This window comes from Sminthopsis crassicaudata, chromosome 3 (genome assembly GCF_048593235.1).
Source record: "Sminthopsis crassicaudata isolate SCR6 chromosome 3, ASM4859323v1, whole genome shotgun sequence".
NCBI lineage: Eukaryota > Metazoa > Chordata > Mammalia > Dasyuromorphia > Dasyuridae > Sminthopsis > Sminthopsis crassicaudata.
Genome location: NC_133619.1, coordinates 322321795 through 322337028, shown reverse-complemented (window position 1 = coordinate 322337028; position 15234 = coordinate 322321795). Strand labels below are relative to the sequence as shown.

General features: G+C 33.8%; 1 protein-coding gene across 5 annotated transcripts in view; it reads left to right on the top strand.

Annotated features, from left to right (window-relative positions):
- LSAMP (limbic system associated membrane protein) overlaps positions 1–15234 on the top strand; it is a 776712-nt gene that overhangs the window by 720176 nt on the left and 41302 nt on the right. For all 5 annotated transcript variants that reach the window (XM_074301295.1, XM_074301294.1, XM_074301293.1 and 2 more), the window contains exons 5-6: positions 6076–6196; positions 6652–6800. In XM_074301295.1, coding sequence (XP_074157396.1) covers positions 6076–6196; positions 6652–6800 — 270 coding nt within the window. The remainder of the gene's footprint in view (positions 1–6075; positions 6197–6651; positions 6801–15234) is intronic.

The following is a 15234-nucleotide window of genomic DNA, read 5'->3' as shown; positions in this document are numbered from 1 at the left end:
TCAATTCCCACCAGATGACTTTCTTTGATTAAGTCTCTTGCTAAGCTTTCTTTGAATTATTTTTCCTTACATTGCTTCTTATTGGTATATAAGGCAATTCTACTTAAAATCCTCCACCATTCTCCTTTCTGGGATTTTACAAATCCTTGGCTGCTGGCTGTCTCCAAATGGCAAATAGATGAAGTGTTTATTGTGGCCATTTTTAGGCTATTTTGGTATCTTTATTATGGGAGTTGATTTAAATTGCTTAAATTTCTAGATCTAATTGTTATAATCAGTATCAACGATCTTTATTCAAGCTAGTACTCATTTTTCAGTGTCAATAATTTTGCCTAATCAGGTTTGGCTTCTTTTAATTGTGTGCAATGTCTTCATTTTCATTTTAATCTTACTTCTGGCTTTGTATTAATTTTAATATTTTCTCTAATAAGTCCATTATCTGACTGTACACATATGGCTAATTCAAGAATGACTACCATATCAGTAATCACTTGTTTTGCTTCTGTTAAAATCTAATAATTTTCAATTTTTAGGCAATGTTATTTAATGCTTGTTATTCCCAGAACCTTCCTCTTTTTCATTAAGAAAATATTTAGATATATAGACATTAAATTTCCTTGAACTACGTATTTTCTAATTCCATATTCTATATTCCTGAACCATGTTTTCCAATATATTTTTCGGTACCCTCACCCATGCCCAAATTTGCATTCAAGTCACCAAGAATCAAAATTGATTCTGCTTTAATCTAAAGGGTCTAATTAAGTGTGTATCATATAGTACTGTACATATTGCAGTGGTCTTTCTTGGGTAGAGGGGCAAATATTTATCATAAGATAACTAAATATCCAACAGAATGTTTTTTGTAGGCATGGTGAACAGCAATTCCAACAATTCTTTTATTTGGCCCTCAGAGAATCTATGAGCCACTTTTCGATTAAGCTGCAACTTCTTTCTGTCTTCTGGTGATTGTTATAGATAGAATGCAATTTCAAGATTGACAATTCATTGGTGCTTCAGGTAGTGTGGCCATTCATTGATCATTGAAATTGGCTGTCACATTTAGAATACTGATAGCTGAGTTAATGTTGGAAAAACAGCCTAACAACCATTTGATTCTTAAATCCCTTTGACTAAATTTTTCACCACACTATCATCATAAGTAAAAAAAAAGGTAAAACGGAGACCATAAAGGATTCAAAGCCATTTCCCATTTTTCTTTGTTTCATATAGTGCCATGGTCGAAAAATTCATCACAAAATTACTAGTTTAATGGCAATTAGCCTTTTGTGTTTAGCCAGGTGGATCCTCAGATCCCATTGCCAGGATAATACTGGGCAGTCATAGACTTATTAAATTTCTTGAAATAATATCAATCCTTGTTTGGGAAGAGTACAGTGGTTGGTGAAGGGAGGAGGAGGAAAAAAAAAAGAAGATTAAGAGGTTTTTTCTCTTTATTGTAAAAGCAATTTCTTCCTCTGAAAAATGATACACTTCACTAGTGTTCTTCTGGTGCAAAAGGCAACTAGAACACAATCAAGAGACAGCATTTTAAGATCTTCAGAGAAAAGGCTCAGTAAGATTCCTAGGTACTGCATTATTATTACTATGATTATGCTACATGAAACTTTATGGCGTGTTTTATGTTCATCTAAATAGCTTATACTTAGTAGGAGATTGCATTCAGACAAATAGCTACACACTAAGCTTTCCATCAATCAATATACTTCTATGAACCAAGTAAAGTGAATTATCCATTACAAACTTGACATGTCACTTACAGAGAGACTTCATTCCATTCAGACAGGAAGATGTACCTTCATTTTTTCTTCTATGGACTTAATTTAAAAGAGTCATTTAAGTACTCTCTCCTCACATATGATTAGTTTTGTAATAGGGAAGTTAAACTAGATTTTTTTCTGCCTTCTGAACCTCTGATAGTGGCATCCTATCCATTCTAATTGAAGAATTCATCTTATTGGTCATAAGAAATAGAAATAACTCATTAAAATTTCAGGTACCAGATGGAGCTTAAAGTGTATGAGAAGTGGAAATGTCCTCTGATAATAGTGAACTATTCCAAAAGTCACAAAAAAGAATAACAATGAACCTCAAACCATCATTTTATGAGAATTTCACATTATAACTACATTTTAAGAAAGAAATTTTATTTTAACTGTACTACAAAATGTATGCTTCCTTATTTAATTACCTTTCCTAGCTTTATCTCCTCAGAATGCATTATAAGAACATTATAAGCTGCAAGACAGCTTGAAATACTAAATAGAAGACTTGTTTCAAATCCTGCTTCTGATACATACTGGCATTGGAGCCTTGGACAAACTATAAGCACCCAAGCTTCCTAAAAATTGGCCATTGGAAAAGAATAGTTTATATGTATTAGTTGCAAAGTTTTTTTCTCACCAGGAATTCCCTTTGCCAATGAAAACACAGATCTAGACTTTAAAAAAGATTAAAAGTAATGACTTTGTTAGAACAGCATGTTCTTTAAAAACATTTAAAATTATTTGGCCTCATTTACCAATGTGTTACTTGTATACTAATATACTTGGGAAAAAGAAAAAAATAGTGTGCTTTTGTACATTAAAACACAGGATAAGATAGCAAGGACCATAATTACCTGGGCTGTGAGAAGGGAATCAGCCTTGATGTTTGTTTCTATATCTAACTATGTATCTGTGTGTGTATACATGCAAGCATATATGTAAGCATATATTTGTCTATATTATCTGACATATCTATATTTAAATGAAGATACATATATATATATATATATATATATATATATGTGTGTGTGTGTGTGTGTGTGTGTGTGTGTGTGTGTGTATGTCTTTATATATATTTGTATTCACCTTTCTACACAGCTGGACTCTTGAGTTCCTTAATCCCATAATAAGAGGATACAAAAAAAAAACAAAAAGTATCATGGTTATACTGACAGGAAGAACAGAAATGCCCAGTATTCTATAGAGAAGGTGATAGTGGCAAGTTGAAAATACTTGAGACTTGCATAGTGCCATTACTATTTCCCCATGCTACCAGCTCCCTCCCCACTGCCATTCACTCAGATCATTGATGCATAGACATAATATTTGTTCATCACATTCATTTTATAAATTGGAAGATTTTGGAAGAAGAAGAAATCTCATGGCAATTCATTTTCAGGACTGGAGAGGCAACTAGTATTTCCAGCCAAATATCAAAGAACCAAAGTGTGAATTCATTAAGCATTGGCGAGAAAAGTGTCAGGATTACAGAAAGTAGTGAAAAACACCAATGAGATACCAATGTGAGACAGTGATAAGAATACTGGTCAGACAAGGAATTTAGGGGCAACATTGTCCTTATTTTCTACTCAACAACTCTAAAATCTGTAGAATGCAATCATCCAAAAGGATACTAGGGTGGGTTGATTCCTCCTTGAGGAAACATAAAATAACTGTATCATAGGTAGAGAGAGAAACAGTAAATGAAGAATAGCAAAAGCAGAGGGATTCTTTGGGGAAATTTCTAGCTCAGAGCAGACATGCAAATCTATCTCAAAGTGATCATTTTTGACTGTTATTAAAGATAGGCACATAAGCATTATTGCAAAGAGGAATAAATCATATTACAAATCAATACATGTAGTAAGCAAAGAGGGAGAGAGAGAAAGGGAAAGTGAGATAGAGAGCTTAATGATAAGGCAACTTTAGTATCTTGCTTAATAGGCACTGAAAATTAAGTTTCTTCTAACTTGCCCACCAGAGAGATAAAAGCCAAAAGGGTATTAAATAGAGGGGGAAAATAAATAGGGAAAAAGTCCTGGGTACCTTGCTCCAATGATTGCCTTATTTTTGCTGTCCTAGTTCCCTTTTGTTAAAGATTCTTAAAGCCTGATCACTATATTTATGTAGCAGTTTATAAAATGTTTTCCCTAACAAAAACTTTGTAATCTGTATACTGAAAATATTAATTTCATTTTGGTAATGAGAAAAATAGGGTATAGAGAGATTATCTAATATGACTAGGGTCAACTTTTTTTAAAGTTGGTAGATGTACAAGAAGGAAAAAAAAAACAACTTAGGTCTTGTGATTGATCAGGTTCTATACTCTTGCCACCAATCAGTGCCATTTCTGTGTTTTATTTGAGCTTTGTTTAAAAAAAAAAAAGACATTCACTAAAAGATATCTTTTTTAAAACAACTTGTAAGTTTTCAACTAAGGAAGTCTAACTATGTTAATAATGAAAAGCTACATGCTCAGGTCTAAAGGTATGAAGGCTTGCTGTCCTATTTTCGGAGACTTTACTGTTTTGGAGTGAACTGAATAAATTCATGAACCATTACTGTGATCCAAGGGAAGAGAGCTAAATTTAGAATCAGAGGAGCTGTTTTTGAATACCAATTCCTGGTTATCTAGAGAATTTAAATGGGTATATCATCTGGCCTTTCTAAGTGTTTATTTCTTCATCTATAAAATAAGAAATTTGGACTAGATAACTCCTAGATTCAAATACATGATCCTTTGTTTCAAATAGCTGGAAGATAATGAGTATTAAATCCATAAATAGGGGAGAGATTATTCAGCACATGCTCAGAATAATTCACTGAGGTAGTATTTTTATGGCATGGTCCATTTGTGGACAAGAATCTACTTTAAAAGAGAATCCAATTTATAATTTACAAATGGCTAGCTTATCCCTTCACATTTTAAGTCATTTTTAAAAATCTTGGGTTTACATGTTTACAGATAGCCAGAAGAGACATGACCAAAAGCACTTGTAACCTAGATTTTCTGTTAATAAATTAATGATATCCATATTGAGATGAACCTGAAAAGACAAAAGTTAAATCAGAAGTTATAAAGTGATTTAGTGACTTTACCTTTTAAGAGCAATTTATCCAGAATTGAAATCATAGGACTGGAATCCAGGAAATTTTTTGTATAGAAATTGTTCCTTTATACCTAAAACTACAGGGACTTTGCTGTTATAGAAGTGATTCAGTTATCCCCCAACCTAAAGGGATAAAAGTTTAATCTCAATAAAATACCAAGCTTCTTCAATTTCTCCAAACAGGATTTTGTTTTGTCAAGCGCAGACAAATCAGATGGGTCTCTGAAAAATTGGGCATTTTCCAGCATGGAGAGATTGGGCAAAGCTTATCTGTCCTTTAGAAACTGATGTGTTTACAAGAAAATGGACCCATCAGTGACAAGAAGGTATAGGTTATTACAGTATTCAGGATGAGAGAAAAGATGTTTTTAGCAAAGAAATTCCATACTGAAAAAGAATGAGCAATGAACATAAATGAAAAGGAAGAGGTCAAAAAGAATTGAAAATAAATTAATTTTTTAAAAAAGCAGGTCACAAAGTGAATATAATATTCCTATGAAAGAGAGAAGTAGAGACAGAAACAGAATGTCCTATATCTGACAAAGACATATACTGACAAAGACTATAACATGTTGAGAAATTACCCATGTGAGTTCTTTAAACCAATGAAATCACAGGCTATCCAAATCCCTCTATCTATCTATCTATCTATGTCATTGTTGTTGTGGTTGTAGTTAGAGATAGCTAGATCCCAGTAGATAGAGTACCCAGGACTGAAGTCAGTAAAAGTCATCTTCTTGGGTTCAAATCTGGTCTCAGACACTTCTAGCTGAGTCATCTTGGACAAGTCATTTAATTCTGATTTCCTCAGTTTCCTTATTTGTAAAATGAACTTGAGAAGGAAATTGCTAATCACTCCAGTATCTTTGCCTAGAAAACCCCAATGGAATCACAAAGAGTTGGACATAACTAAAAATGACTGAACAACAACATATATATATATATATCACATTTACATGTATAAATATATATATATAGAGAGAGATCAGTATGTAATTACAGTATATAATATCCTACATATATATACATATGTTTATTTAGCAACGGGTTATATAAAAAAAACAGGGAAAAGGTACATTTGTTATTCTGCTATCCATGTCTATATGAATATTGATTTTTCGTTGAAGATTCAAAATATAAAAAGGCCTTTTTTTTTTTGTTTTATTTTCATGCTATAGATCCTCCTACTATCACAGAGTCCAAGAATAATGAAGCTACCACAGGGCGACAAGCTTCTCTCAAATGTGAGGCCTCTGCAGTGCCTGCACCCGACTTTGAGTGGTACAGAGATGATACCAGGTATTTATTCTGCCCACCATGATTCTTCCTTGGCCAGGGCAGGTATTCTAAGAGACAAACAGACGTTTTTATTTAAAAAATCAAATTATATATGTATTTGAATATAATTTTAAAAGTATCTTGAGACTCAGTCTCAGGCACTACTTAAATAAGCAAGCAAGCAACAAAAACTGAGAACATGGTTGGGTGGTTGAATAGGCTATATATTCCCTCCACATTCTCCCCGTTTCCTATCATGGAGATCAAGCTAAATTGGAACTAGTCTCCATTGGCAGTAGTCATCTACTCTATTAATTAAAATTAGATAAAAAATGTAATGGAGACGATTCAGAGAGTAGTGAACTGAAACCACTATCTATCTCAGTTTTCCCAAACCCCCACAATTGTGAATCAGAATGAGATTCTTTATATTATACATTTCATTGGTTTACTTACATTATCTCTTGCACTCTCAGGATAAACAGCGCTAATGGCCTTGAGATTAAGAGCATTGAAGGCCAGTCCCTCCTGTTGGTGACCAACGTCACTGAGGAACACTATGGTAACTACACCTGTGTGGCTGCCAACAAGCTGGGAGTCACAAATGCCAGCCTAATCCTTTACAGTAAGTATATTACAGAGGAGGAGACCCAGTTCAGTGGAATTAATTACATTACAAATTTCTCTGATCAGCAAAGTGGAATACCATTATCTTAAAGATCAAAATATTAGGCAAAACAAGAAATAAATGAATGAGAGGGGACAATTTCACATGTAGCATTCATAATTCCCCCATAAAGAAATATTTGTACATGAATGTGATAGCATCTCTTTTTCTCTGTGATTGTTTAGTTTTAGGATTTGGGCTTATGTATTGTTATTGTTTTTAATTCAGATTGTGTAAAGCAGGAGGGATAGAAAACATTTATCTTTGAGCATGTTGATGGTAGCTTTAAAAATATATATGAGACATAAGTGGGTAGGGAATCATGGCAGTTGGAAAAATGACAGTTGGTAAAAGTGATTGAGGGAGAAACATTCAGTGAGAATTGGATAAGGTGACTGAGAAAAAGAAGTAGAATAATCAAGAAGTGTTATCAGCATTGCATGGCAAAAGAAGAAAGGTTAAGGAATTAAACACTGAGATGTCACAAAGAGAAAAATCTAAAAGGAAGGGAAAATAGGGACATGTTTCTGTATTAGTAGCTGTGGGAAATTATGTTCTATGTATCCCTTCTGGGGCTATAGTTGAAATGGTAAGAAAAGATCATGATGACCCTTTTCTGAAGAAGAATCAGAAATAGAAGTACTGTGAATCAGTGATTTCAGAATTATTGATGCTGGCAGGGATGTCCTGGATCAGTGTCTCTTTAATTAGCAGGATATTACACCTTAGGTATGTGAATCCCTGAGTAAGTGGAATATGTGGAAAAGAAGTGCTAAGGGGGAATGCAAAGACACCTCTAGAGGACCAGAACCAACAGAAGTAAAAGGGGGTAGAATCAAGAAATGGTTGATAAAACTTAAGAGAGTCAAGTATAATATAAAATATACTTCAAATAGATAAAATGATCCTTGATTTACCCAATGTGAATATTATTTCCATATGCAAAAGTTGTAAAATTATCATAATTTAGGAGATTAATTATTTAGGAGGTAAATAATCCCTATAATTTGGTTCAGCAAAAAGAACTCATTATTTCTAACCAACTGTCTGGTAATGGACCCCTCCTTATGTAAATCTACTGCTTTTCAGGAGATAGACATCCCTTATTTTTGGTGGGAGGTGATAAAATATTTATTCCAAAGGCATAGTCCTTGAAAATTCAGGGTCATTTTCATCCCTTCAAGACATATCAGAGGAAGATGTTTCCATCTGATAATTAAAAAAAGGAGGGAAAAAGGAGCAAAAATGATAATACTCCAAGTCAAAGGATCAATAGAACAAATGGAAAGCAATCAATTATTTTATCTTTATGTTGTTTAAATTACCAGGGGATATCTGCACAGATGCAGTCCAGAAACACTGTGTCTATGGATATGGCAGTAAACATGTGCTAAGGTATAAAATGAACTATCTATTGAGCATTGCTTTCCTTTAAGCCAGAATTGAGTGAGTCCTTATAAAAGAAATTTTCAAAAAAAAATTCAAATAATGAGCCATTTGAAACCATTCAAGATCTAAATTCAGGCATGTTTCTATGTGTGTGCGTGTGTGTGTGTGTGTGTGTGTGTGTGTGTGTACTGTGTTAACCACACTAAATTTGGCCTTCACTTTGTCATTCATAACTCTCATTGACTTCAGTCAGTGACAGTTTAATGTGACATGGATACACAAATGCTTTGTCAAAATGAAGTTTAAAATTCATGCCCTTCTTTACTTGTCTCCCAAGACTGAACATCAGTGTTTCCTGCTATAGCTGCAGACATCAATAACCCCTAAGACACCAAAAGGTTATTTAAGAAATGTACATCCCTACTCTATTCCTGACATTGTGAGTCCTTAAGTACTAGCAAAAGCAACATAAGCTATTGAACTTGAGGAGTGGGGGAGGAAAATTCATCTGAATAAGAATGAATGCTGAAACCTGGAGGTTGAGAGAGAAAGTGAGGACACTGGAAATTGATTGATGAAAGGAACTGGGTAATGATTAAATTATATCAATGGATTCTTTCACTTATATTCCACCTTGAAAAGAAAATATTTAACAGTTATGTTTTTTATGAGAAAGGGACAAAAATGGACTAAGAAATATGAGAGACTATAAAGAATAGATAGTAGATGAGCTGAACCAAAGAGAATAGAGAACTAGCGTGATGAAGAGAGTCCAATAACACATACAATAATTTTTGTAGCAAAAGTTTTTGTAACCTCATTCTTAAATTTTTCAGAGACTTATCAAAGAAACTGAAGTGGAAACAGGAAGGCATAATACCCTAGGGTCTTAGAATTTTCCTCCATCGTGGAAGCCCTCAATTTAAACAAAACTTTGCCAGAACTCTGGTACTAAAATGCTCTCAAGTTATTGTTTTTAATATCTATAAAACAAACATAAGGACCATTAAAATACAATCTTGAGATGTTTCAGGTCTTTGCAATACAGCTTGTCAGACATTACTCTGAGGTATTGGTTAGAAAAGCTACAGGTGGAAAATGGGGATGTATTTTAAATAAACTCATTGTCCTTGGAGATTTGGGGGATTTTAAATATCACTTTCAGTACTAGATATTATATAATAAATGCTTTCGGAATGATTGATCCAAGTTTAATTTTAATAAAATATACCCATCCTCAAAATTAAACAAAGTGGCAAAGGTGGATACAGTGTGGGATTTGAAGTCAGCTAGAATTGAATTCAAATTCTGCCATAGACGTCTATCTACTAATTTTGTGACCCTGAAAAAAAATCACTTAATCTTGGATCACTTAACCTTGCTCAGCTTGTTTATTCATCTTTAAGATGGGGATAATGATAACACATAATTCACAGTGTTATGGGAATCAAATGAGATAACATATGTAAAAATATTTCATAAACTTTAAAGTACTTTGCAAAAGCTAGCTATATAATAAATATTTATTATTATTATTCAGCTGCTGGTTCATTTGATCTACTCAGTTTCCAAATTTATATTTAGCATGCTATTTGGAATTGATTACTTACCTCATCAGAAAGTTATGAAGCTTTATAGTCACTGGGGAGTTAGGTAGCAATATATCTGTGGGAAAGAGTTATTAAAAATCTAAATAATAAAATTTTCTGTTCTCTATATCAGGGGTAGAGAAGAAGAAAGGAGGATTGAATTTTTTAAAACAAAGTCCTCTCCTGCTCCTAAAACAGGAATATCCTTTGTATTCCCTTCCTTGCTCAATTTTGAAGACTATGTCATTTCTTCCTTCAGAGGAATAGTGAAAAATTACCTCTTAATGTTAGCATATGTACACCTGTATCAAAATATGCAGTGTTCACTTCATATGTTCACATGCATATAGAGAAGATTTAATTAATAAAGGAAGAAAACATATTCTTGGAGTAGTCTTAGATGCACTTTTTCCTTATCATAATGTCTGATTTGCATCAGGCCAGGCAGCTAGACAGAGCCCAGGAACCACATTCTCTCTGGTGAGCATTAGCTGACTGTGAGCACTGTGTGGGCAGTGGGGTACTCTGCTGACTAAGCCAATCTGGAGGAAAGGAGGCAGCTGGCAAAGCCTCTGCCAGACCTAGGCAGCAGCAGGTATAAGCTCCTGCTCAAATCCCTGGAAGAGTTTATGATTGTTCATCATTTTAAGGAGTCAGTAGATTTTTTAACAGTGTCCACCTTGACTTTGAATACAGTGTCAAATCAGGGTCACTTGCTCTTCTTATACCCTTGTTTTTCCACTTCCCATTCAGACATGGAGAAAAAAGTAGGAAACAGGGTTTCAGAAATGGAAAAGTTTTATTTAAAAATATTTTTGTGAATCATTTTTCCTTACTAAGTCAACAGTTTCTCTCTCTCTCTCTCTCTCTCTCTCTCTCTCTCTCTCTCTCTCTCTCTTCTCTCTTCTCTCTCTCTCTCTCTCTCAGAGCTTTTCTTGCTTTCCTCATAATTCATCTACCCCATATAGTCAGAAATATACAAAATCTGAAACTTGTTCTTCAACTTCAGGAAAAATCATTTTCCTTCTTCCCTCTCCTTTTTTTCCTTCTCCTCTCCTTTACTTTCCCCCCTCTTTCTTTTTTCTGCCTTTCCTTCCATCCATTCTTTCTTCCTTCTTTTCTTCCTTTTCCCATTTTTGTTTTGTATATTATACTTCATAGTTTGGAAACCAACCCGATATAGGGATATAGAGAGGAAGTCTCAGATCAAGGAAGACTTGTCTTAAAGAACTAGCCATTAGTCTTTTTTTTTTTTTTTATCAGTATTTTTTTAAAGTCATTACATTATTTCCCAAAAGAATTGCTAATGTCAAAGGATTAAATATTGTGGCTCTCTCCCTACCAAGAGCTTATGAACATTAGGGAGGCACAAAAGGAATCTGTCCTAATCAACTCATTATTGCTTTGCTTAGTATTTCTATGTTTAAAAATTAACGCTAGTTGAAATATCAGTAAGCTGATACTTTTTAGTATCCCATTATACAATACCTTGAACTTTAGCCAATAACCAAATGGCATTTACAAGATGATATAGATAAGACCCAAAACAGATCATGTAATTTTGAGCTATCTTAATAGAAGTACAGTATCTGGCAAGAAGGAAATAATAGTCTCTTTGTATCCTAACCTTATCAGACCACACCTAGTGGACTGTGAGTAGTTCTAGGTGCTATATTTGCCTCTTATGATAAGGCAGAATATATGCAAAGATGGGTGACCAGATAAGGATAAGGAAACTAAATCCATTCCCAAAAGTAGACCTATTGAAAAAATAGGAATTTTTAATCAAATAACGAAACAATAAATACTTATTAAGGATATACTATGTGCCAATCACTGTACGGAGTTCTGAAAAAGCTAATATAAAAATAGAGACAGTGCCTGATTTCAAAAAACTTACATGCTACTCAGGGAATACAACAGGTACACTGATAAATAAAATCAGTGTGTGTACCACACACTGTTCCCTATTAGGTGGATGCATGGGACAAACAAAATTTTGGAACTGAAAAGCTCCTCTAAAAGAGGTAATACTTGAATTGAGCCTTAAAAGAAGCTTGAGGTTCCAAAAGACAGACATGGAGGGAGAGCTTGTGCAAAGACATGGAATGGGGAGATGTAATTTCATGTAAAGGGAGCAAGTAACCCAGTTTGTCTGAAAGGTAGAATGGGAGCAGAGGAAATAATATATAATTAGCCTAGAAAGACAGATTCAAGGGAGATTGTAAGGGATTTTAAATGCCAGAGATTTCTGTATCTTATCTAAGAGCTGATGGAGAATCTTAAAAAATGGAGGGAATGGCATTATGTGAACTGTTTTTTAGGAATATTAATTTGAGAGATAGGTGGAGAATGGATTGAAGAGAAGAAACATTAAATAAAAGGAAATCAGTTAAGAGGTGATTTCAACAGTCTGGACAAAAGGCGATAATTATGTTACAGAAAGGGATGTATTGTGGGAGATAGTGAGGAGACAGACTGAAGAAGAGATGCTTTAGGAGAAATATGATAGCTATAAACAAGAATTTAAAGGGCTGCCATATAGAGAAGAGAATAGATTTAATTCTGTTTGATTCTGAAAGGCCAATGGGTAGAATTGAGAGAGGCAGATTTCATTTCAGTATAAGAAGACATTTCCTAACAATTAGAACTGTAAAAACAAAACAAAACAAAACAAAAGTGGCTTTATCTCTTTAGAGGAGCCTCTCAGTTCTAAAAATTTGTTTGTCCCATGCATCAATTTAATAGGGATCAATGTGTGGTACACACACTGATTTTATTTATCAGTGTACATGTTGTATTCCCTGAGTACCACGTAAGATTTTTGAAATTAGAGAACATCTGTATTTTTATATTAGCTTTTTCAGCACTCAGTACAGTAGTTGGCACATAGTATATCCTTCCACTCTCTATAGTGGAGATTAGATGACTAGTTGTCAGGTATATTGTAGAAACAGCTTAAGTTAAATGACTGCTGATGTTCCTCCCAACTCTGGATTTTGAATTTGCTGTTAAAAGTTGAAATCAGGTCTCTGATTACCTGATTTCTTGGTCTATTGTTGAGTTGTACTGCCCCACTATAGTATCAGCCACCTCCCAAACCCAGAGAACAGGTTAATGTGATTAGTACCCTGAGAAAAACTGGGACTGAAAGATTCTGTGACTTCCATGTAAAAGGTGCTTACTACATCCTGTTTCATTTGACACTGTTTGATTTGTCCAGGAAATCAGAGGTGTAATAATGACTACAGGTATAATGGGATAGGGTGGGAAAATAATAATAGCAATGGAGAGATAATGGAAGAGTGAGGCTAAAAAGCTGGGATGGAGAAGAGACCAGGGAGTGATCAGGCAGTAGGATAGCATTAGGAGAATAAAATAACTAATAAGGTGTAATGGGAGGGATGATGATTACAGGGTGGAGTTAAAGTGATGATAATAAGGTGAGAAGAAATTGAAAGGGTGATGAATAGAAAGTGGAAGGAATGACTTAGCAATGTTATAAATGGCCATATGAAAATGAGGGCACAGACCATTTACCCAACTGTGAATAGTGTGAGAAGAAAATATTAAGTTGAGACATTTAAACAGCCTGAATAATAATAGTAATAATGAAAATAAAATAAGGTAGATGGAGTAGAACATAGGATAATGCTCACCTACTGCTGTATAAATGCTTTAAGATATTTATTTTCTAGGCTGGATATATGCCAAATTACTAGTAAAAGTTTGAATTATCTACTTCACTCTTAGATGAGTAAATTCCAATTGTTCTTTGAGCTATTACTGACCTGCTACATTGTAATATGCTTAGGAAACTCATTATTTCAGACTAATACTTTCAGCTGATCCAAACAAAGTTTAGTACTCTCCCTGGTGTTCCAAATTTTAAGCGGTGAAAATGTTATTAGAAGTTGTATCCTTACAAAGTCCAACTTACTTTCCCTAAGTTTAGAGTAGAAGATGACAGAATAGAAAATATGCATGCATATATGTGCATATGCCCAGATATATAGAAATATATTTATATTCATCTATCTATAGAGAAAAAGGGAATGAGGAAAGAGAGAGAGAGAAATTGTATCATAAGTATCAGAGTGATAGTGGATAAAACAGAGAGCCTATTCTGGTAGAGGAAATTTCATAATCTGAAAGTTCCCTTGATCAGTGAAATCACAGGCCTAGTCTAGATATTTATAAGGTGCTCCCAGCATTATATTTAGCAAGAGAAAGCAGGGTCCCTTGGATGCATTTAGCTAAATGAAATAAAAATATTAGAAGACAGAGTCTTGATTCAATGAGTCAGCTTGCAGAGAGAACTTATTGGAAGATGACACAATTCAATTTGGATTTTAAGATCAGATGAATAACCTGTGAAAGGCAAGGTAGAAAATGGAACAAAAGGGTGGTTTTAAAGATTGCCACATTTTGTCTTTGCATCCTCAGTGCAAAGAGTAATGCCTTGTATACAGTAGATTAAAAAAAAACACACAAAAAAACTTCTGGAATTGAATTGAAATAAAGATGGATTTCGAGTTTTAAAAGTCATATTCATGGCATACAAACTTTGCATTTAACCATAAAATGAAGCACTTCTCTTTGACTTGACAAAAATCAAACATTCTGACAAGTTAGATTAGCTGTCAAAAACTTCATTTGGGGGATGTGGTGTAATATTTGTGTATGAGTCAGGAAACAAAAAAAAGAAGTGTTTTGTGTGTATATATCTATATGTATATACATATATTCTATATATATGCATATATAAAAACACATTATATATATATATAAAGTAAGAATACATGCACATCCATATGCTGTTTATTATAAATATGTGTAACATGCACACAGAGGAACATTTCTTTTTCCTCCTATCTTTAATGTGAAAGAGACTATGGGAAAGAAAATGTTAGTATTTAAACATGATAGCCTTCTGTCTATCTAAACATTGTCAAAATGACAGCCAGATTGGTGAAAATGAAAAAGCAAAAACATGTTAGTTAAGAAGCTTAATAACGTAAAACATTTTAAAATGTTCTGTGTGATGGATTTGTGAAAAGAATTGGGGTGGAGTGATAGAGAAGGGTCAATTAAAATTGGTATGAGCATTTAAGAGGGGAAACTGTGAGCAATGAATCTTGATTGTCCAATGGTTAAGACTAGATTTCAGAAACTACACTGGGAAGTGGGGTTATTGCATCATGTGATCCATCAGGAGTATTTGAACAGTGATGGTCTGAACCCCAAATGTCCTTTGTTGAAAAATACTACTTTTTAAATTATCTTCAACTGGATAATAGTTTTCCTACTAAAAGGTAGATACCATTTAGTACTTCTACTTAACATACTTATTTTGTTTTTTTTCTCTCCTATTTCATAGCTAATATTTGGTTTTCATTGGATAGCTTTTCTTG